The sequence below is a fragment of the Coregonus clupeaformis genome, unplaced genomic scaffold (assembly GCF_020615455.1).
Source record: "Coregonus clupeaformis isolate EN_2021a unplaced genomic scaffold, ASM2061545v1 scaf1764, whole genome shotgun sequence".
Classification (NCBI taxonomy): Eukaryota; Metazoa; Chordata; class Actinopteri; order Salmoniformes; family Salmonidae; genus Coregonus; species Coregonus clupeaformis.
The window spans coordinates 70,096-95,396 of record NW_025535218.1 but is presented as its reverse complement, the minus strand read 5'-3'; the positions used below and the strand labels follow the sequence as shown (position 1 = coordinate 95,396).

At 42.5% G+C, this 25,301-nt stretch overlaps 1 protein-coding gene across 1 annotated transcript; it reads left to right on the top strand.

Moving 5' to 3' along the window:
• Positions 1 to 434: 434 nt before the first annotated feature.
• LOC121572380 (egl nine homolog 1-like) lies at positions 435 to 25,161 on the top strand. Its single transcript, XM_041884435.2, has 5 exons — positions 435 to 1,466; positions 15,771 to 15,890; positions 23,736 to 23,872; positions 24,307 to 24,374; positions 24,691 to 25,161. Exons 1-5 carry the CDS (start codon positions 693 to 695, stop codon positions 24,744 to 24,746), a joined length of 1,155 nt encoding a protein of 384 aa, XP_041740369.2. The 5' UTR covers positions 435 to 692; the 3' UTR covers positions 24,747 to 25,161.
• Positions 25,162 to 25,301: the final 140 nt, after the last annotated feature.

Genomic DNA, 25,301 nt, shown 5'->3' with positions numbered 1-25,301 from the left:
TCATTCAAGTATAAAGTGAATTTGATGAATGACAGCATATTTGGATGAGTGTCCACAAATAGGCTAACTTCATATTGTAAATTAACAAAGCTTCATTGCGGTTGGAAACACTTTTATATTTAACGATGAGAAGAACATTGTGAACATCAAATGTACCTAAGGACTTCATAACACATTCATAACACATTCATAAGCAGTATACATAACATGCTTATGTAAACAAGCACTTTAACTTTAACTGAAAATATAAAATAATGAGTGGTTATAAGTTAATAAAGATCCGAATGAGAAAAACAACAACGAATTCTAAAAAACTGCACGCTTTGTTTCAACCTTATGAATGGGCCTTGGGCCTCAGCGGTTGGCCCTGCCCTCGTTATGCTGACGTCAGGGGTTGTCTTACTTTGGACTACGTGTGGAGTGAAGTTGGGGGGCGCGTAGGCGCCATGCGACTCGAGCGGAACGACACACTGCAAAATAGTCAGACAATTCGTTATGACGCGCTCAACAGTATTTAATCTACTACGAAACACAAAAGGAGGGCAATTCAGCACATGTGATGAAATAATTATTTCGCAGGAATGCCGCCGCTCTACAATTTCGTTTCTATTGTTTTAGGAGTCTTCTAAACTTGGACGGTAGCAGCGGGTGAAAAGAGCTTGGTTTAAAGGGGCGCTCGCTCTGACATAAGCATGGAGAAGGAGAGAGCAAATGAATTTGACAGGGACCAGCAGTATTGTGAGCTTTGTGGAAAGATGGAAAACCTGCTTAAATGTGGACGGTGTCGGAACTCTTTCTACTGTAGTAAAGAACACCAGAAAGCGGACTGGAAGAAGCACAAGCAGTTTTGTAAAGAGGCCGAGAAACCTCAGTGTCAGCGGCAGTCCGAATCAACACAACAGCCCGTACGGACTGCGAAAGGAGGGCAAGACAGGCAGCTTAAAAAGAAAAGCACCGAGGAACAGAATGACACAGCTTCTCAGAGCACCACAAACACTGGGCCTTCAAATCCGCCGACAGATGGCGAAAGAATGAAAGATTTTATCACTTCGGTAACTTGCTCGGGTAGTGTGTCTGACAGCAAGCAGACTGGGGAAGGAATTAAGCTCAGCTCTAAAACCAACGGACAAATGAGGTCCCCCCCGCAAAAACTGGCTATGGACTATATCGTTCCATGTATGAGTAAGCATGGCATCTGTGTTGTTGACAATTTCCTTGGAGAAGAGACTGGACTGAGTATTTTGGAGGATGTGAGAGCCCTCCACAAGACTGGTAAATTTACTGACGGACAGTTGGTTATTCAAAGAAGTGACTCCACTAAAGATATACGAGGAGACAAAATAACCTGGACTGAAGGAAGAGAGCCTGGTTGTGAGAAGATAGCCTTTCTCATGAGTCGCATGGACGACCTGGTCCGACACTGTAATGGTAAACTGGGAAACTACAGAATAAATGGAAGGACGAAAGTAAGTAAACACTGAAAGTGAGTTGCATGTTATTAATAGATTTGAACTTATTTCAATATTTATTTATAATAATAATAATAATAATATTTATTTATCTTCTCCAGTTAGTCCTATTTAAAAGTTATGAAAGTCTTAAACATTTCTTTTTGCAACAACATAATAATCATAATATTGAAAACAAGAATAAAATATTTTAAAATGTGTAACATTAATAATAGTATGAATATGGTATCATATTAATAATACTATTATAAGAATATATAATACATATACTTCTATGATAACATATAGGCCTATTCTTAATATAATAATTAATAAGGGTAAGCCTATACAGTGCATTCGGACAGTATTCAGACACCTTGACTTATTCCACATTTTGTTAAGTTACAGTCTTATTCTAAAATTTATTAAATTGTTGAACTCTGATCTTCAAAAATCAATCATTTATTGGTCACATACACATGTTATATTTATTGCAAGTGTAGCGAAATTTGTGCTTTTTCATCACAATATCTACAAGTAATATCTACAGTTCCACAACAAAACCTAATCACACAGATCTAAGTAAAGAATAATAAGAATATATAATATTGGATGCATGTCATTGTCAGAGTGGCATAGGCTAAATGCAATAGATGTATAGAATCCATATATACATATGAGATGGGTAATGCAAGATATGTAAACATTAAAGTGGCATTATTAAAGTGACTAGTTGTTCCATTTATTAAAGTGGCCAGTGATTTTGAAGTCTGTATGTAGGCAGCAGCCTCTCTGTGCTAGTGATGGCTGTTTAACAGTCTGATGGCCTTGAGATAAAAGCTGTTTTTCAGTCTCTCGGTCCCAGCTTTGATGCACCTGTACTCGCCTTCTGGATGATAGCAGGGTGAACAGGCAGTGGCTCGGGTGGTAGTTGTCCTTGATTATCTTTTTGGCCTTCCTGTGACATCGGGTGCTATAGGTGTCCTGGAGGGCAGGTAGTTTGCCCCCGGTGATGAGTTGGGCAGAACGCACCACCCTCTGGAGAGCTCTGCGGTTGTGGGCAGTGTGACCATCAGGTTCTTGGTCACCTCCCTGACGAAGGCCCTTCTCCCCCGATTGCTCAGTTTGGCCAGCTCTTGGAAGAGTCTTGGTGGTTCCAAACTTCTTCCATTTAAGAATGATGGAGGCCACTGATGTTCTTGGGGACCTTCAATGCTGCATACATTTTTTGGTACCCTTCCCCAGATCTGTTCCTCGACACAATCCTGTCTCGGAGCTCTACGGACAATTCCTTCGACCTCATGGCATGGTTTTTGCGCTGACATGCACTGTCAACTGTGGGACCTTATATAGACAGGTGTGTGCCTTTCCAAATCATGTCCAACCAATTGAATTTATCACAGGTGGAGTCCAATCAAGTTGTAGAAACATCTCAAGGATGATCAATGGAAACAGGATGCACCGGAGCTCAATTTCGAGTCTCATGGCAAAGAGTCTGAATACTTATGTAAATAAAGTATTTCTGTTTTTCATTTTTAGTAAATGTGCAAAAATGTGTAAAATCTGTTTTCACTTTTTTCATTATGGGATATTGTGTCTAGATGGATGAGGAAAAACATTAATTTAATCACGTTTAGAATAAGGCTGTAACGTAACAAAATGTGGAAAAAGTCAATGGGTCCGAATACTTTCCTAATGCACTGTATGAACGAGAATATGAAAGTATTGTAGCGAATTCGGAAAGTTGCCCTGATATGGACTAGAACCTGGGTCCCTGCATCTGTCAGTCCAAGACCTCACACCTTACACCAAGAGTTCTGAACGTCTTGGTGATGTTGCTAGGTGTTGTACTAAGGAGCCTACACACTACCCCCATCCTGCAGAGCGGTCATAAGTCCCCTTGGAGGCTTTCTCCAACTGGTACCCAGCCAGGTCCCTGCAACTGTCAGTCAAATACCAGTAATTTAATGGGGGAAAATAATAATTGAATAGTGCACATTGCATTCCAGTGGTGGAAAAAGTACTCAATTGTCATAATTAAGTAAAAATACCTTAATAGAAAATGACACAAGTAAAAGTGAAAGTCACCCAGTAAAAGACTACTTGATTAAAAGTCTAAAAGTTTTAAATATACTTAAGTATCAAAAGTAAATGTAATTGCTAAAATATACTTAATTGTAAAAGTATAAATAATTTCAAATTCGTTATATTGAGCAATCCAGATAGCACAATTGTCTAGATCTTCAAAAATGTAATTTATGGATAGCCAGGGGCACACTCCAACACTCTGACATCCTTTACAAACGAAGCATTTGTGTTTAGTGAGTCCGCCAGATCAGAGGCAGTAGGGATGACCAAGGATGTTCTCTTGATAAGTGTGTGAATTTGACCTTTTTCCTGTCAAAATGTAACAAGTATTTTTGTGTGTCAGGGAAAATGTAAAAAGTACATTATTTTCTTTAGGAATGTAAAAGTTGTCAAAAATATATACTGACCAGAAATATAAACGCAACATGCAACAATTTCAAAGATTTTACTGAGTTACAGTTCATATAAGGAAATCAGTCAATTTAAATAAATTCATTCTATGGATTTCATATGACTGGGCAGGGGTGCAACCCTGGGTGGGCCTGGGAAGGGGAGCCAGGCCCAGCCAATCAGCATGAGTTTTTCCCCACAAAAGGGCTTTATTACAGACAGAAGGACTCCTCAGCAAATTCTCACTAACAGGGATGTAAACAAATTTGTGCACAAAATTTGAGCGAAATAAGCTTTTTGTGTATACGGAACATCTCTGGGATTTTTTATTTCAGCTCATGAAACATGGGACCAACACTTTACATGTTGCTTTTATATATATTTTTCAGTGTAAATAGTAAAGTAAAGTACAGACCCCCCCCAAAAAAAAATACTTAAGTAGTACTTTAATGTATTTTTACTTAAGTACTTTACACCACTGCTTGAAACAAAACAAAATCAGTGTGACTCACAAGAACATTTCTTGTTACTTGGTGCTTATTCAATTGTTAGATTAATTAAATATTACATTACTTTTTAAGACTTAAACTATTACTACGATATGCTACTTTCCATATGCTAGGATATTTCAGTTACAGGACACAAAACAGGGAGAAAGGGGTATTCCCTATTACTAAGGATTCCAGATTCTCTTTCCCTCCATCACCACCTCTCCCTGTTTTTTGTAAGGACAATGGAGCTCTGTCATCCTAACATACAGTACCAGTCAAAAGTTTGGACACACCTACTCATTCCAGGGATTTTCTTTATTTTCACTATTTTTTACATTGTAGAATAATAGTGAAGACATCAAAACTATGAAATATCACATATGGAATCATGTAGTAACCAAAAAAGTGTTAAACAAATCAAAATATATTTTATATTTGAGATTCTTCAAAGTAGCCACCCTTTGCCTTGATGACGGCTTTGCACACTCTTGGCATTCTCTCAACCAGCTTCATGAGGTAGTCACCTGGAATGCATTTCAATTAACAGGTGTGCCTTGTTAATTTGTGGAATTTATATCCTTCTTAATGCATTTGAGCCAATCAGTTGTCTTGTGACAAGGTAGGGGTAGTATACAGAGGGGGGGGATGGCATGACTTTAAAAATGGCAGAGTAATAAAAATGATGTAATTCATGAACAGTCAAAGTGACTGCTTTAGCGGCTCTAGTGTTAAGCCTAAAACAGATAGAAAGGATTCAGCGATGGCTGGCCACTGACTGTTTTTTACTCTTTGTCCGCCCTGAACAAGATTATACATGAATCTGGGAATGACGGCCAATCGCTCAGGTCCAACTAACGGCGAAGGTGCGGCACACACCTGTGGGCGATGGTCGATCAATGACGGTGTTTGACTGATCGTCGGTTCCGATGCGTCCCCTACTTTATGAGTTCCTGCCCGACTTTATTGCTTTATTGCATGCCAGACCTTAAAACGCTTGGATAGGTATTTAACATATAAGCTAACCACATCATATGACATAGCCATCTGATGCCCGACTGTACAGTCAATGACATGGTACGCAACCATTAGTACATCTAGTCGGGCAGGAACTCAACCTTATACTTGTGTGTGAGATCAGTCTTCACACCTCCACCAGACAGAACTGTACTAGGGTTACGATACAGTACTGTGTAATTGATCCAGTCTATCCACACACACCAGCTGAACCACACTGCTAGTATGCACTCATTACGCCTAGTCTCTTGACAAACTTTGAAGTCTTAACCATTCTACAGTGCATTCAGAAAGTATTCAGACCCCTTGACTTTTTCCACATTTGTCATTATGGGGTATTGTGTGTTGATTGGGATTTTTTTTTTTTTTAATACATTTTAGAATAAGGCTGTAACATAACAAAATGTGGAAAAAGGGAAGGGGTCTCAATACTTTCCAAATGCACTGTATATAAAGTGTTGGGGTGTACTGTTCACCGGTTGACCGGTGATTCCATTTTTACAAAACAATGGAAAATAATTCAATGCAAAGCACTTCGAATACCTTCGTTTGAGCTGTATGGGGAGCAATGCAAGCGTAATTGCTGCCCTGCTCATGTCCCCTTGACTTTGGATGTGCAGCGGACCTTGGCCCTTTGCGCCTCTCTCACCAGCTGTTAATGGCACTCTACTGCCAAACTCTCATGGTTTATCATTACTTAATTCCTCAAATCTGCCCCCGTCATTAGGACTAATTCACTAAGGTATGCATCTGTTGTGTCCCCTATAGGTTCTCGCCAGGGGTTAATTGCAAAGTCCTCAAGCCCACCACTCAAGGTCAACACATGGGGCCCACCCCCTCACACAAAGTCAATGTTTTGAGGTTTGAAGATGTACCCAAAAAGTTGCTGTTATGGCACTTATCTCAGTTAAGGGAATCTGCTCAATGAGGGTTTAAAGGTGGCGGCTCAGCCAGACTGCTGTGTATCTTCTCTCTCTATTGTTCTGAACTCTCTGATATTAAAACTTGAGTCCATTTCTTTAAACAGGGACTTCCTGTCAGGCTGCACCCTATGCTACTGATAGGCCATATTTGAGTCATCCATCGCCAGGACGACCTTCACATTTCCTGCATGCGAGGAACGCCCCTTTACCACCAGCTTTGGGCCCTGTTGTGTTTTAGAGGACAAATGCCTTAAAGATACACTATGGAAGTTTAGTTTAAGTCAAATTTTGGCTTGGATGTTGGCTGCATGTTTCATATGCATATTATATGTTAATAAATTAATTTCCTGTTTTATAAAATCACACAAATCCATGAAAAAGTATTAGGGAAACAATGTATGCTTTTGCTCATGGTTGTGAGAAAATGTGCCTCTCTCTGTCCAGTGAGGTCATTTCTGGACAATGGGTTATTTCTGTCCATTTAGGGGACCCCCTTTGGCTCAAGAGCACCTCCCGGCAGATGTCACATATAGCCTCTTTAAGTTGTTTGACCAATAGAGAAAAAATACACTGATGTGTCAGTTAGACACTGATGTAACTGCCATTTTGTTAGGGGGTGTGTCTCTGAACCCTTTAAGTTGCTTTAGCTCTCTCCACACTGTTGGCCAGCAAGGTGACTAAGTTTGTTCTGTCACAGCTGTGAAGAAGGACGACCCCTGATAGATCAGTGAGTGACTGTTTGGACTGTAGATTGGAGGGCTTCCCTTATCAGTCTCTACACACACACACAGACAGATGCACGCATGAAACTCTACTTTGTCTGCCATGGAAAACAGTGCAGCTCTGCTTGCTTGTCACGCAAGTCCCAGATTCAAGGTTTATGAACTTTACGTCTGGGTGTCTAACCAAACAAACAACTTCTAAACTACTCTGAGAATGTTGCTTTTGGAGCCCCTAACATGCTCTGTGTCTTGATGTAATGTATCTTCTATCTGTAATGATTGGTTCTGTGGTTGACATGTGGGGAATGCAAACACAACATTTCACTACAAGCAAAGCCTGGCTTTTGTGGTACTTGAAATTGTATCTGGTGTCAAGATCTCAAAGTAATATGAAATTACTGCAATACTACACTGGAAACAACACTATGGTATGATCTTAAAGGAAAACAATCCTCTCCCTAGAGTACAGATAGGGCTTTGAAGAGAAATTTGATAGGAAGTAATCTGCCCTGCAAGCTTAAATAGTGGCTTGTTTATTTTCTATAATAATTTGATGTTTGCCTCAGTCGTCAGTTTGTGAGAAGCAAAGTAGAGTCCAGGCCTGAATGTTTAATTTGTCCATTTTCCGGGTGTTAGGCCTAAACAGTAGGAAAATAAACAGACTGACCATGATATCGTATGCCGGGTATTCAGACTCCCCGGCCATATCAGCTAACAAATCGATTTATTTTATTTTATTGTTTCCTAATTGATTGTTTTCCAGCAGTCCTGGGACTTTGCACAAATGCACTCTGTCAAGGTCTTAAAGAATAAGAAAATGTCCCCTTTCTGTGATTGCAAGGATTTGTCTTATTTGCAAAAAAAAAATCTGTGTTTTGTCGCTTTTTAAAAAATATACATTTTCATCACCCAAAGTGTTGGGAGCCTAACATGCTAAAGTTTTGTTGATTGATGGACTTTTAAAATGTGTTCATTTATCAACACCTTTCAAAGTTTTAATTTAACACTTTTCCGGGTAATAATATGTACGTGTTGAAAGTGTTTATTTGAACACTGTGGGTGTTAAAATTGCTTAGGAGATTTTCCTGTGTACTTTCCTGTTTGACAATTTAAAGGACATGTCAACTGCAATTAATAGACTTATTCCGTTGGGAACAAACGGAAGATGCTAGGCGATATTTGGAAAATGCAGAACACCAGAGACACTTTTGTTCACATTCAAGGAAATTGGCAACAGTTCAATGCAGCTGGTCCAGTGTCATCTGTCATTTTACTCAGCCGTGTCATCTCCTTGTGGCCGTGCACTACAACAGGATGTTTGAGAAGCGCCGAAGCAGCACTTCCTGCAGACACTGATATGGGCAGCAGGGCCGTGCTGGTTTCTCTGACCATTAGCACGATAGCATGTAAGCACCTACTAGACAATGAGGAAATGCTCAAGTTACTAGGCAAAGAATTGTACACTACCCCTTTCCTCTTAACATGGACCATTGCATACATTTGGGATCCAACTGCGCTCCCTAAAGAATCTTACTTATGGGGACCTACAAAATGCAGTGGGCCACACATGGTAATGGGAAACCTATGGCATAATTCCTCCTGGTTGTGTATACTGGTGGTCTCAGGCCTCATAAAGATTCCAAAAGCCTTTGGTAAGTTACTGGCTGCTTTAGGATTGTTTGAGAACCAGTCCTGAAAGTTTTCCCGCCATTTTCTCCTGTCTAGGAAGCGCTATTGATTAATTTAGGGGCTTGTTTGGACGGGCATCGATGCAACGGGTTGACCCTCACAGGCTAAAGGCTAATGGGCGCTAAAACTGCAAGTTAGGGAATGTAAACAAAACAGGCTGAGAACAGTCTTAGCTCTCTAATGAGGCCAATAGATGGTTTATTCAGGGTTGTGTTCATTAGTCCATAAACTGAAAAGCTGACCAATACCGGGATGGACTACGTGGACAATAAGAAACACGCATTTCAATTTTTCGTTTTCCGTTGCATGCCCTAATGAACACGACCCTGGTGTCTCTGGGTCTGTCAGCCTCTACTTCCTCCCTGGTGGTGGGTCGGTGCTGGAGCTCTAGCACAATTAAATGCCTAATGCCTCTATTTACATTCTACGGTGGAGATGCGCAGTCTAAGGAGAGCCCATTTTGCCCCGTTGTTTTAATTCAGAAGACTGAGGCTGCTCCATTCCCCCAGAACTCACAGTGGCACTGTAGACTCCCTGTGGAAAGTCCCCCGTCGGTAGTCCGTGAAACTGACAGGAAATAAGAGTTTTATGTTACTCTGTTTGAGAGGTTATTTAAGAAATGTTCACGTCATAGCAACGTTAATTTTCTGTATCCTTGAGTGCTTGAACTCCTTATCTTTGCTGCAGCTCGTATGTGAAAACAAAATGAATCCTGGTCCAAATGGGTTCTCATGTGCTTCTGAAATGAAATGACGTTGCTTTACAAATGATTGGAGTGAGGCTACCGACTTTCGTCTCCAGCTGCACAGAAAGCTTTGATATTTTTCATTTATTACTGCTATGCGGCGCCGTCTTTCCGACCCTACTTACAGTTGTGATTGGCACAACTTGTAACAAATTCTTACAGTAGTGCAATGCTCTTCAATCATGATCTTGGGGGACCCACAGCTTTTGCACATTCAAGCCCCTGATAAGTTGAATGTGGTGTGTTCAGTGCTGGGATATAACAAATGTCCCCATGACCTAAATTGGGTGGGTCGCCATGACCTAAATTGTAGAACACTGCCGTAAAGAAGAGCATATTTATAGACTTTGATTGAATTGGATGTTGCATGCAATTTCAAACGTGGATGAGTTGCTTTGTGTTATAAGTGAAGTTGCATTGAAAGATTGAAAACAGTTGCTTTTTAAAACAGCTGCTTTGTGTAAATCCAGCCTAAAGCATTAAACAGTGTACATACTTCTTGAAAGTCAGTCTCATTTTAAAAGGTCGTTTTGAAGGCAGTTCAGGTCCTCCATCTCAAACGACACTGTCTGTGTCAGACAGTAACTCATGTAGCGTAAACTGCACCCTGCGGGGGTTGTGCATGACCCGTCTCAATTCTCAATTGGCTCGCTAACCTCCCTCTCTTGACCATAACAAATGTGTTTACTCCAACACCGGTTGAGCCTGGCCTGGATGCTCTTCTAGTGCCAGGGCTAGTCCCCACTCCCCGCTAGAGGAGCAACAGCCAGCTAGAAGACAGACAGCCTCACGCACCGCACGTAGCACGATCATTAAAATAAAGCCTGTCTGGATGGGCTCCAGCAGCCGTCACAGCCACCGCTGAGTTTAGATCAGTTCAGCCACTCTTCTCTCTGGAGTAGGCTTGGGCAGGATACCGTTTATACCATATACCAAAGTGGAGGCTGCTGAAGGGAGGATAATGGCTAGAACGGAGCGAATAGAATGGCATCAAACACATGGAAGGAATGTGTTTGATGTATTTGATACCATTCCACTAATTCCGCTCCAGCCATTACCACGAGCCTGTCCTCCCCAATTAAGGTGCCACCAACCTCCTGTGGTATACCGGGGTATTGGAAAAAGCCACAGGATGGTTTTTCAATACCGTCAAAACTTTTTCTAGGAAGTTTTTCAATAAATGTGAATATTTGTAGCTACCTTTTTAAGTTAATACCTGCATTCAACTTGTGTTATACGTTAGGAGATACAGTAGATTGCGTTCTTCATTTCACCTGTCACATTATTTTACATTATGAAGCTTACCGTAGTTCCCCAGAACAGTTGAGCCAGTCACGTGTTTGTTTTTAAATAGCACAGCGGGAGCCGGTGAGTCCATAGCGTTCTGTATCTATCTGCGAGTCTCAGTTGTGCGGCACACATAAGGTGATGGAATTGCACTTGTAAGCAATTCACTACTAAATGTTTGCCATCAGATATCTTATAATGGCTTTCTGCCAGAAGTCCAAAACTCTGGATTGAGTTATCTGTACAGTTGCAATTTTTTCCCTGTGCTTCATATTAGCATTTAAATCCTCCTCCGTTCTTCTCCCATCTGCTCTGTGTACACATGCTGCTCTTCCTTCAGAAAAGCATGCATCACAACTTTGTTCATTTGCACAATTTCTCTTGTTGACATTCGGTAGCTACTAACTATGCTTGTATAACTTTATGAGCTTGATTTCCCTGTCTTTGCTATGTGTCGTTTTTCGCTATGTGTCAATGTGATTTCGCTATTAGTTTGTGCTAATTTTGTTAGCATTCTGGTAATAGAAGCCCAATTAGCTTTTCTTGCGTTTTTAGCTCCCCCTTGTGTGCTATGCCAGTAATATCGTAAATCCCGGGATGAGAGAAGGACGGTATGACGATTTTAAAATCTGGAGACTGCCCAAGCCTACTCTGGAGGTGGCGCGGTGTCAAGAGATTGAGCAGGATGAGAGAGCAGGAGACCGCATTCTCACACACACACACGGACACACTCACTGAGGTGCATTCACACAGACACACATCACTTTCAAACGTTGAACCCTGCAATTACACAGAAAGACTGAAACATGCACAGACAGCCTCACCTTCAGACACACAAACACAGGAATACTCAGATATTTACACTCAGATACAGACACACTCACTCCAAGTGTGCAAAGACTGGAGTGTTGAAGTGCATTGTGCACAATGCCTACAAGTGCAATATAGCCTATTCCATTTGTGTGGCCTTATATAGTTCAGAGCTGTGACCCATTTATGCATTGTGCCTACTGTAAGCGAGTACCTCGCTCCAATACATGTATATTACATAACGCATACATTGGCTTTCTCACGTCTGCTTGCAGCACTGCGGTAGAAAATGTAACTGATCACCATCAACTTTATAAACATAAAACATTAATTAAACCTCTGGAAAATAAAGTAACAAGAGCATCCATTTCAGGTCACAGTTACCAAATTACCCTCAACCCCCTATAACAGTCCTTTTTTTTGTAGTTATTTAGCAGACGCTCTTATCCAGAGCGACTTACAGTTAGTGAGTGCATACATTTTCATACTGGCCCCCCGTGGGAATCGAACCCACAACCCTGGCGTTGCAAACGCCATGCTCTACCAATTGAGCTACACGGGGCCACGTGTTATGCATATTAAGTGCTTACAGTATGAGATGTGTGTTGCGTTTTGTAGACCGCTGTCCCAAAATCACAGTTGGAGGATTCCCGGATTCAGGAGCGAATGAGCAGGAAATCTGTAATCCTCCAACCAGGATTTCTAGAAAATAAGAATTTATTGAACGTTTTTGCAACCCTAGGTTTTGTACGGCCACTGTCTGCATGAAGGCGGTATGGCTGCCAACCCCCTTTTCTCTCCATTCTCCTGCCCTCTGTCAATGGAGGCACTTGAGAAATCACTCTTGCACAGCATAGAGGAGGCATAGCATGGCATGCGAAACACGACCACCAGAAACCAAATGACACAAAGCCCACGTCTCACCACCCCCATCTCGCACTGAGCAAAACCTCTCTGACGCACTTCAGCCCCTCTTTACGCACTCCATGTCTTCAAATGGCATCTGATGTTATCTTCCCCATGTACCCGTTCACTCCCCCTGACTTGCGTCAGCCCTCGGCGCTGTGTTGGCTTTGTCCCGACTCGTCTTTTGTTTTGGTCTGCGTGTGTCGGTGTTTCCCTCCTTTTCGAGCTCAGCTTGCACCTGCCAGCAGGAAAAGCGCTAATGGTTGGATAACAGCTGAAATAATGGCGAGTGGATTGTGGGGGCTGTCATCTGTCATGCATAGCCTGTCACTGACTGCCGGCTGCAGCGTGGAGATCACTCTACGGAATCCGAGGGCGAGCGCGGCGAGATCGAAGCAGCGTCATTTATATAAAAAAATGTTTTCATTTAAGTCATTTAGCCGATGCTCTTATCCAGAGTGCCTTACAGGAGCATTTAGGGTTAAGATTTTTCACCTAATCGCCTCTTGGATTGGAACCAGTGACCTTTCGGTTACTGGCCCAAAGAGGGCCCCGCTAGGCTACCTGCCGCCCTATCCTGGTGAGCTAAGCAGAAACATTCTAACAATAGCAGTGGGCCCTCTTTCCCAACGTTCCGACCTCGACATTCCAAAACTTTGGAGGACGGATTGTTCTGTTGTGCAAAAAAAAAAAAACAAGACCTTGGTTATCACAAACTCTGGCTGCTTCACGGCACAGTCTCCACACAGACAGACAACCACACACACACTCACACTCAAACTCACAGCTATGATCACCACCACTGCCTATCCCAGTTAGACTCAAGGTCTGACCCAGAGCGCCGCTGACCTATTTCGTGACCTCAGACCCCCTTTCCTCTCTTTGATTTCCTTTGTTTTGCGTGCGGGCCTCTCTTAAATAAAAAGACGAGGGGGTTTCCGCCATCTGGAAATGACCCTGACGGAGAGGCGTGAACGGGAGACGTGCAGAACATCCTGGTGGTTAACAGCCTCCCGTCCACCTCTCCCCTCATCTCACCCCTCAGTCCTCCTCCCTCCTCCACAGTTGGAAAAGAGATCAGAAGGCCTTCCAGGTCACAAATAAACACATACAGAGAGGGCCAGCAATCTGGGGTAAATGGCAGTGTAAGCAGTCTCATGTCATAGTATCATACAGTCCTGTGGGGTGGTGGGGGTGTTGTGGGTTACACTCTGGCCCTTGTTGACAGTCTAAGAACCTATCGGAATCCTGTTATCAGTTTAGCATAGTTGTGATTATTGTAGAACATAATTGAAGAGGACTTGTGATAGGAACTTGACAGGGATATTGTTTGGAAAGCAGTTCCAATTCAGAGTGTTGTCAGTTTGCCTACTTCGGAATTGAAAGGTAACAGATTTGTAGCATCAATGTCTTCTGTTTCTGTGATTAGATATGAAATATACGGTAACACTTTATTTGGATAGTCCCAAATAAATGGTTTGTGTATGATTTGTAGATGTTCAGTAGATGTTCAATAACTGTCAACAACATTTCAACTAACTATCCACTAACCCTAGCCCTAATCTTAACCTTAGCAAGCAGTTGCTTATCAACAGATAGTTGTCCCCCATGATTAAATGAGTCACCGTCCGTTAATACGCTCGTTCGTCACACGCGATATCTCAGACACCACTGGACCGACTTTGACGAAGCTTGTGTGAATGATGTGTCTTGCAATAGAGATCCGGTATTTACAAAATTACATTGATTGGCCAGATGGTGGCGCTATAACAGGCTATACAAAATTTGCCTCAGGGACCCAGGAATTTTCCACCCTTTAGAATTTTGTGAAAAACACTTCAAACGCTACTCCTATGGCACCGAATGACCTATCTACACAAAACTTGATATTTGGCATCTATGGACAAAAGTCTCTCAATGCAATATTTTCCAGACTAGTACCTAAAACAACATGGCCGCTATTGACCAATAAACATTCTGGTCTGGTACATTAATGCATATAAATCAGTCAAGGATATTCGTATTGTAACAAAATTCAGTACACATGTTGCAAACACTTTCAAGACACAACATATGCAAGAACATTCATATTGACCACATGGTGGCGCTATAATGGGCACATATCTCTTGATCTGTTTGACTCCGAGTGATGAAATTTGGCACACACGCTCAGGGATACGAGTCTAGCTAACCCACGTGATATCTCAGACACCACTGGCCCGATTTTGATTAAACTTGGGTGAATGATGCATCTTGCCAAAGAGATTTGTAATTTATAAAATTACACTGATTGGCCCAAGGGGTGCGCTGAATCATTCGTGGGGGAAGGCATGTTTACTGTTGCCTTGTTTGTTGAAAGTTTGACCATCTGTACTTTCAAGTTGTATTGTCACGTGCACAAGTACAGTGAAATGCCTTTTTTGCAAGCTCTTTCCTAACAATGAATTAATCAATATCAGAGCACAATGCCATCTCTTTTGATCTGTAGATCATCTATATGGGACTATCCAAATAAAGTCAGACAAAATATACTACTTTGCGACTACTCAATTGTAGCCTATGTCCTTGGAAGTACTATACTATCTCCAATGACCGAGCAAAATGCATGTCCCCCCCCACTTTGTCCTGTCCCGTGGCAATACCCGAGCACCAAAAGGATGTATCCGTTTATAAAAATAAAAAAATTAAGAGGATGTATCTGTGTATATATTTTTCCACCCACGGTTTGTTACGTAACAACTTGTGCGTGTGACCCAGAGACCGACATAATAAAGGGAAAAAATGCTCGTAAGCCAACAGTTCTGACCTATTGTTTTCTAACACTTGAAGTAAAGGCCAGACCGATGACACAGAAAAAACAACTCAGCTACTCCAATTAGCCTCTTTCCTTTCAAATCAGCCCAGCAAGCGTGTCAGTCGCCTCTCTGTCTCGTCTTTCACATATCAGCAATTATGAATAACAAGTTCTCCTTTTTGTTTGTGGTTCTCTTTTTTGTTAGCATGCTTTGAACGGGAATGATTTAGTATATACTTTTTATACACATGCATTTCAATAGCAGTATTATCAATTATGAATCAACAAGACTTCTTAAATGACATGACAATTTCATAATATCAAAGATAGGAGATATGCTGTTTTATTATATGCTTAATCATGGAGAAATAGGTGTTGGGAAGCATTTTTATCTTGTGTGACAACTTTTACGACATTTTCAAAATGGCCACCCAAACTATGTCCTTCTCATGTTCTTTTTCAGGCTATGGTGGCCTGTTACCCAGGCAACGGGACTGGGTATGTACGTCACGTGGATAACCCTAACGGCGATGGGAGATGTGTAACGTGTATTTACTATCTCAATAAAGACTGGGAGGCTAAGGTATGTCAAAACAATGAACTGAAAGCAAACTATATGTCCAATATTATGTTAATTTTTTGTATGTTTTCTGCTACTAACCCAAAATTTGGCACATTACGTATTTTTCTGGTTGTAAACTGCTTCTCTGTTTGAGGAGACTTCACCGGGTAAATAAGTATTTTTCATGACAAAATCTAGACGGCATTGGAAAGATTACATATTTTGGTCAAATTCTAACCAGTAAAAAAAAATCTGGTAACTTATTTTTCTGGTTCCTTAAAAAAAACAGTAGACCTATAGAAGGCCTATTCATCAAAGATGCCATAATGACGTCATTGCAACCAGTTTTCTCTGCTGGGAACAACACTGTGGCTTTGAATATTGACTCTGTTAATTCCATGCCAGTCACCCTTTAGAGTTCAGTTTCTGGATGTAATCCCAAAGTTCACCAACCAGCCCACTAAATGAGTTTATGCGGAGGGGAGAAGCGTTGATCGATAGAGGGGAAAGGGGGGTGTCTAAAGAGGTACTGACACGCTATGGATTAATCCCATACATAGTGTACACTGACTCCATTGCCTGGCTACCCAAACTCCTTACTCCAGAAACCATTGGGTTGGGCCAGAGCCAGAACACACATTGGTAAAGCGACGTTTTGAAAATGTATCATTGGCTTTGATACTCTGATTGGTTAGAGATGATCCAATCACTGATAACTTTGTTTTGTACAACACCCCTCATTTTGACGTCACTACAGACGACTTCAACGATGGCAGTCTGACTGAAGTATGTAGCGAACGAGAGAGCTGCGGAAGAATTCAGTTTGAGTCATCAGGCAACCGGCCCTATACCATATGTATGGTGTCCATATTAGGACAGCCTTTGATGGACAAATCAGAGGGACACGAACATCTTGTGAATCTGAAGCTGTCCTAATATGGCAACCATACATGCTACGGTGTGACAAGTGATGACAAAATAACTTTCTGACATGGCTGACTATGGAGTCCTGTTGGGACGGAATACATGTAATGGATACATGTCAATTGCACAAATAATGCACACAATCCCACAGGCATTCATACACCAAAGGTGGTGGTAGTAACTGCTAGAACAAACCCCAGGGCTACCACTAGAACATTGTGATTGCAGGTGGAAATTATGCTGGAATGGGGATGACAGGCAAGCAGCTCCTCTCACACTCCCACTCTGACGTTGTGGGCCTTAATTCTAATCCGATAGCGTCCTCCCTTCTCTTTCCCCCTTATCTTTGCCTTTGCTGACCCTCCTCTCAGATCTGAAACAATTCATTTGAATAGGGAGATATGGAGTTATCAGTTTGGAATACACTAGTGGGGTCATATAGTAGGGCTGCAGCCTAGGTCCTCGTAAAAAAATAATGGATATACTGTAGGGTGGAATGAGGTAACAATAGAACACTGTGGTGTAACAATTATCAAGGGATCCTTGTGAAAAATGCACTCTTGTTGATTCCAGTGGCATCAATGGTGACAACAGACTTCATGTCTTGTAAAGGGACTTGACACTCCAAAATGTCAGTTTGTCAGACGTTTTCAAACCTCAAAAGCGGTCATTTCTTTCCATATATCCACATCCCAGGCCATCTGTTTAGTAGATCCAGCTTTATGCCACAATACATTCTCAATTAAATGTTAACTACAAAGTAGCCTATGCTTACCTGATCATGATTATTTGCATCAACCCAGTGGCCATTTGTTTTGCAAACTCTGCAATCACATGTGCGCTACAGAAACACCGCTAAACAAACAACAAGTCCCTAGCTGTTGCACACTTGAATTAAAGGTTAACTACACTCCAAAGTAAAAATGTCTAAGATCTTTTTATGATTTTTAAGTAATTAATTTTCATTTGACATAGTAGGATGTTACACCAAAACTTGGTCTGTGCCATCTACAGCAGTGTTAATCCTGGCCCTTTTGTTTTTGCCCTAGCACTACACAAGGTTTGAGGATGAGTTGATTAGTGGAATCAGGTGTGTAGTGCAAGGTCAAAGCAAAAATGTCCAGCCCTATGGCTTATTAACAGATCAAGTTTCTAAAAGGAGGCCTGGATAAGCCCAGATGTGCCTTCAGTTATGGATAAATATACTTTATAAGACCAATAGGAACTGCAGGACGAATTAGAAAGTATGTGTGTTTGCTGCCATTTACACCATGCAGATACTCGGGGTGTTTTCACACTTGGTCCCTTTAAGACCATTTTTGTGAACTCAGTACAGTTCGCTTAATTTTTTTGTGCAGTGTGAACAGTCCAAAGGAACTCAGACCCTTGAAAAGATCACCCATATGGAAAGCCATTTGAACATAAAACCTTTTTTTATATCAATAATTGAATTTCTTATATCAATTATTGCATTTTTTATATCCCCCAAAATATCTATTGATATAAAAATATATTTTTTTATATTCAAAAATTAAATATCAATATATATTTTTACAATTATTGAATAATTTTTGATATCGATAAATAATATTTGTATATCAATAATTCTATGATAATGACCTTCATGGGGGCAGGATCACATTTGCATGCTGCTACATAGGTTCTCTGCTCCCAACAGGAAGACACAGCAACATGGCCGCACGTGTATTTCTCCAAGTTAGGAGCATTGCGTGACCGTGACCCTGACCCTGTTGCTACAGCACATTATGTAGGCCTAAGCACAGCTCTTCTGGCGCTGTTGAGAAGCAGCAGTGGATAGTATTTTTTGGGAGGAAAAAAAGTTTGTCTGCAGGGGGAATCGAACTCACACACACTGGTTTCTCCATTGAATCCTATTGGGAGTTATTGATATAAACATTTTAAATTATTGATATAAACATTTCGGTTCGCTTGAATTCCGGTGTCCGGTTCAATTTTTTAGGGCAATGTGAGCTCCTCAGGTTCGCTTGTCATTATTCCCGCACTACACAAGGCTACTGCAACACGGTTTCTCCTGACATAACCCTGACATTGGTACCACAAAAGAGAGATGATGCGCAGGTTCGCAAAAAAAAAAAAAGGTGCTGTTTTTGGATATTGATTAGTGATTGTCAATATGTGATCTATAGGCTAAGAGAGCTTCATAAGCTGTTTATTCAACAACATATTTGGTGAGAATCACAACATAGGATACAAAATCATTTCTAGCTCTTAAAGGAGCATTAGCCTACATTGTGTGTACAATTTTCAATTACAGCATTTTTTCATCTGCAGTTATTCTTCTGCTATTTATTTTGTTACAAAAAAAAAACTATTGATATCAGAGCGGCGGTAACTCACCAGCATTACGACCAGGAATATGACTTTCCCGAAGCAGATCCTTTGTTTGCTCTCCCCAGGGCAATTGAACTGATTCCAGCGGCTGACCCAAAACATCGCCGGCGGAGGAGAGGCACTCGGAGCGGCCTGCTGGTTCGACTTAGGAGGCGCGTACACCACCCACCGTTTCCAAGTATACTACTCGCTAATGTTCAGTCTTTGGATAACAAAGTCGACGAGCTCAGGGCAAGGATTTCTTTCCAGAGAGACATCAAGGCCTGTAACATACTTTGTTTCACAGAAACATGGCTCTCTGGGGATATTCTGTCGAAATTGGTCCAGCCAGATGGGTTCTCAGTTCATCGCGCAGACAGAAATAAATAGCTCTCCGGGAAGCATAAGGGCGGAGGTGTGTGTTTCATGATTAACGCTTTGAGGATAACACAGTGCCACCGACGAGGCCCACTACCAAGGACTGTGGCCTCTCCTTCTCAGTGGCCGACGTGAGTAAGACATTTAAGCATGTTAACCCCCGCAAGGCTGCCGGCCCAGACGGCATCCCTAGCCGCGTCCTCAGAGCATGCGCAGACCAGCTGGCTGGTGTGTTTACAGACATAATCAATCTCTCCCTTTCCCAGTCTGCTGTCCCCACATGCTTCAAGATGGCCACCATTGTTCCTGTACCCAAGAAAGCAAAGGTAGCTGAACTAAATGACAATCACCCTGTAGCACTCACCTCTGTCATCATGAAGTGCTTTGAGAGACTAGTCAAGGATCATATCACCTCTACCTAACCTGTCACCCTAGACCCACTTCAATTTGCTTACCGCCCCAATAGGTCCACAGACGATGCAATCGCCATCACACTGCACACTGCCCTATCCCATCTGGACAAGAGGAATATCTATGTAAGAATGCTGTTCGTTGACTATAGCTCAGCATTCAACACCATAGTACCCTCCAAGCTCATCATTAAGCTTGAGGCACTGGGTCTGAACCCCGCCCTGTGCAACTGGGTCCTGGACTTGTTGATCGGCCGCCACCAGGTGGTAAAGGTAGGAAACAACATCTCCACTTCGCTGATCCTCAACACTGGGGCCCCACAAGGGTGCGTGCTCAGCCCCCTCCTGTACTCCCTGTTCACCCATGACTGCGTGGCCAAGCATGCCTCCAACTCAATCATCAAGTTTGCAGACGACACAACAGTAGTAGGCTTGATTACCAACAATGACGAGACAGCCTACAGGGAGGACGTGAGGGCTCTGGGAGTGTGGTGCCAGGAAAATAACCTCTCACTCAATGTCAACAAAACAAAGGAGATTATCGTGGACTTCAGGAAACAGCAGAGGGTGCACCCCCCTATCCACATCGACGGGACCGCAGTGGAGAAGGTGGAAAGCTTCAAGTTCCTTGGCGTACACATCATTGACAAACTGAAATGGTGCACCCACGCAGACAGTGTGGTGAAGAAGGCGCAACAGAGCCTCTTCAACCTCAGGAGGCTGAAAAAATGTGGCTTGGCACCTAAAACCCTCACAAACTTTTACAGACAATTGAGAGCATCCTGTCGGGCTGTATCAAACGCCTGGTACGGCAACTGCACCGCCCGCAACCGCAGGGCTCTCCAGAGGGTGGTGCGGTCTGCCGAACGCATTACCGGGGGCAAACTACCCGCCCTCCAGGACACCTACAGCACCCGATGTCACAGGAAGGCCAAAAAGATTATCAAGGACATCAACCACCCGAGCCACTGCCTGTTCACCCCGCTATCGTCCAGAAGGTGAGGTCAGTACAGGTGCATCAAAGCTGGGACCGAGAGAATGAAAAACAGCTTCTATCTCAAGGCCAACAGACTGTTAAATAGCCATCACTAGCACATTAGAGACTGCTGCTGCCTATTTGAAATCACTGGCCACTTTAAGAAATGGAACACTAGTCAATTTAATAATGTTTACATATCTTGCATTACTCATCTCATATGTATATACTGTATTCTATTCTATAATATTCTACTGTATCTCAGTCCATGCCGCTCTGTCATTGCTTGTCCATATATGTACAGTATATATTCTTAAATTCCATTTCTTACTTAGATTTGTGTGTATTAGGTATATGTTGTGAAATAGTTAGATATTACTTGTTAGATATTACTGCATTGTCGGAGCTAGAAGCACAAGCATTTCGCTACACCCGCAATAGCATCTGCTAAACACGTGTATGTGACAAATAAAATGTGATTTGATTTGATTCCCCAGCCCCCCTTAGGAGGTGAACGGTTAACTTGATCCCCCGGATAAGCTTGGGGAGACGTGCATGTTTGAAGGTCAACAGACCCCGCTCTCATGTCTTCTTTACACACCCGTCACACACACACACACACACTGGCCCCCAAGCAGTTCATGCAAACCTGCAGTTATGAGTCATGTAAATCACGGCATGCAGATTCCTCATAGCTATGTTTAGCACCAGGTTGGCCCCCCACAGGACATTTCTCCTTTTAACATTTTCCCACCCTTAACATTCCTATCCTGCGTGTTTCGAGGGGTGTGTGTGTGTGTGTGTGTGTGTGTGTGTGTGTGTGCGTGCGTGTGTGTGTGTGTATGGATGCATGGTGCTGCTGTGTGTTTGCGTGTGTGTTTGCATGCATTTATTTGTATGTGTGTTTCAGGAAGCTAATGTGTTACTCTGTGTGTTTGGCGTGTGTGTCATTGTATTTGTTTCCTCTTAATTCACACTGACCCAACTCCCAGGAAAACACTGACCCAACTCCCAGGAAACACTACACGTGGTAACAGCTTTATCCGTGGCATTTGGGAAGAGATGGACGTGACTGCTCCTCTTGTTTGTTTTCCATGTCATGCGTGTACACCGAACCACACTCTTATCTGCATGGAGTAAATAGCAACAAGCACACATACTTCCTCATTCCTCCCCCCTATTTTCCTAACAAGAGGTTCATTTAGCCACAACTGAAGGTGAATCTGGTACAAATGGTTTGAACCTAAATTCAACCCTGTTTCGGTCCCAGACCTCACATCACTGATGATCCTTTTCTGCACAGTCAGGGTCACGTCATACACTACAAAAGTATGCGGACGCCCCTTCAAATTAGTGGATTCAGCTATTTCAGCCACACCCGTTGCTGACAGGTGTATAAAATCGAGCTCACAGCCAAGCAATCTCCATAGACAAACATTGTCAGTAGAATGGCCCGTACTGAAGAGCTCAGTGACGTTCTACGTGGCACCGTCATAGGATGCCACCTTTCCAACAAGTCAGTTCGTCAAATTTCTGCCCTGCTAGAGCTGCCCCGGTCAACTGTAAGTGCTGTTATAGTGAAGTGGAAATGTCTAGGAGCAACATAGGCTCAGCCGCGAAGTAGTAGGCCACACAAGCTCACAGAATGGACCGCCAAATCTGTCCTCGGTTGCAACACTCACTACTGAGTTCCAAACTGCCTCTGGAAGCAATGTCAGCACAATAAGATCACCATGCGCAATGCCAAGCGTCGGCTGGAGTGGTGTAAAGCTTGGACTCTGGAGCATTGGAAGCGCGTTCTCTGGAGTGATGAATCACGCTTCACCATCTGGCAGTCTGATGGACAAATCTGGGTTTGGCGGATGCCAGGAGAACGCTACCTGCCGAATGCATATTGCCAACTGTAATGTTTGGTGGAGGAGGAATAATGGTCTGTGGCTGTTTTTCATGGTTCAGGCTAGGCCCCTTAGTTCCAGTGAAGGGAAATCTTAACGCCACAGCATACAATTACATTCTAGACGATTCTGTGCTTCCAACTTTGTGGCAACAGTTTGGGCAAGGCCCTTTCTTGTTTCAGCATGACAATGCCCCCGGGCACAAAGCGAGGTCCATACAGAAATGGTTTGTCGAGATCGGTGTGGAAGAACTTGACTGGCTTGCACAGAGCACTGACCTCAACCCCATCGAACACCTTTGGGATATATTGGAACGCCGACTGCGAGCCAGGCCTGATCGCCCAACATCAGTGCCCGACCTCACTAATGCTCTTGTGGCTGAATGGAAGCAAGTCCCCACAGCAATGTTCCAACATCTAGTGGAAAGCCTTCCCAAAAGAGTGGAGGCTGTTAGAGCAGCAAAGGGGGGAGCAACTCCATATTAATGCCCATGATTTTGGAATGAGATGTTTGACGAGCAGGTGTTCACATACTTTTGGCAATATATTGTATTTCAGAAATATATTTCATTACAAAGGTTATTGTTTGATGATATTTGCTATTGCTAATGAAACTTGGTGCTTGGTTTCCCTGTGAGAAAGGTTGTCAAATAAACAATGTACCTTTTACAAGGCATTTTGAAAAAAGTTATGTTTTGATGCACATAATTTTTTAAAGTTTCTAATTCCATGTGTTTTTCCTTTCTATTCACACCTTTTGCTGTTTTATGAGGGGATGTTCTATGTTCTATGTTCTATGTTCTTTGACATTAAAATGGGGAATTAAATTACATTTTAACGTAATTTCTGAATGAATTAATGAACCCCAGAGTGGAAATTGGAAAAATGTGGATAATTTATTGATGTCACACATTACTTTTATTGTCTCGTAGGAACACGGAGGAATCCTGAGGATTTTCCCAGAGGGCAAGGCACAGTTCGCCGACATAGAGCCCAAGTTCGACCGCCTGCTCTTCTTCTGGTCGGACCGGCGGAACCCCCATGAGGTGCGGCCAGCGTACCACACCAGGTAGAGTGATCTCTTAGCCTGACCTCTGACCTTTTGACCCCAGAGAAAATGTCATAACCCTGACCTTGGATCTAGGGTCGTCTGCTTGTCTTCCATCACAATCCCACACTTCCTGTTTTGTGTTGCTTATTGTAATGTAATTTAAGTAAAGCATCTGTCACAGGCCATATTGAGAACTTGGCTGAAGTGTGAATGGTGACATACTTTACATTAGGTTAATGCATGCCTTGATCTATGAACAGACATCGTTGTAAAGTGCTACCACATTAAGCAACACCACCAACACTATCCAGCTGTAATATATATGGAAGTGCTCAATACTGTTAGAATAGTAGGACCGTGACAAATGGTTGGGTAGTGATGGTGTTACCTATAATGTGAATTATTGTATGTTAGATGACCTCTCTGTTTCCGTTGTCTCACTCTCTGTCTAGGTATGCCATAACAGTATGGTATTTTGATGCCGATGAACGAGCTCGGGCCAAGGAGAAATACCTAACAAGTAAGATGGAGTCCTGGGCACGTATTCATAAATCGTCTCAAAGTAGGAGTGGTGATTTAGGATCAGTTTTGTCTTTTGGATCATAATGAATAAGATAAAATGATCCTAGATCAGCACTTGATCCTAGATCAGCACTTGATCCTAGATCAGCACTGTGAGACTGAGACGCGTTATGAATATAGGGCCATAGTGATCATCATAAGAAATAATAATTTATATGAAGTCATTAGAAATAAGAATTTGTTCTTAACTGGTTGAATAAAAATGAATAAAATGAACTCCCCCGCTCTCCCTCCTTCTCTATTCCGGCCTATAGGTGCAGGAGAAAAGGGAGTAAAGGTGGAATTGAACAAGCTGTCAGATCTGAGCTAATATGAGAGAAGCGGTTGGTCCTGAGGCGTCACTGCCATCACCTGCTGCTGCTGCTGTGGACAGAGGGGGAAAGAGGGAGGGAGGGAGATGGCAGGATGAAGAGGAGGGAGACGAAAGAAACCGACTCGGACTAGTCAGCTTTCTTTACACTTACTATCCAAAGTTGACACACATGCAACACACAACACACACACAGACCCTGAATGTGATGTCATTGCGCTGCAAGGACTCATCATTTTTTGCCAAGTTTCTGTTTTTGCTTGTTGCTTTGATTTTTTGACTTTATTATGTGAAGAATGCCGGTGTAAAAATGAGCTATGGAGAAGAGAAAAAAAGGAAGGAGTGAGCCAAATGCAAAAAAAAAATATTATTGTTAAATTTGGGGTGATAAAAGAAGTGTACCCATATGTACTTATCTGCTGTCATGGTCTCCATTGGATGGATCTCTCCACACCCGTCGCTATGGGCGGGCCATAGGGGCCCGGGCCCGCCCCCAAAAATGATTGTGCCCGCCCACTTGAGGGAATTTATTATTAAATATATGTACTGTAGGCT

Excerpts from the sequence above, each read along its gene's own strand:
- LOC121572380 (XM_041884435.2), top strand. The coding sequence starts at position 693 with ATGGAGAAGGAGAGAGCAAATGAATTTGACAGGGACCAGCAGTATTGT. Across the intron at positions 1,467-15,770 it reads GAATAAATGGAAGGACGAAA|GCTATGGTGGCCTGTTACCC; the intron begins GTAAGTAAACAC and ends GTTCTTTTTCAG. Across the intron at positions 23,873-24,306 it reads CGGCCAGCGTACCACACCAG|GTATGCCATAACAGTATGGT; the intron begins GTAGAGTGATCT and ends CTCTCTGTCTAG.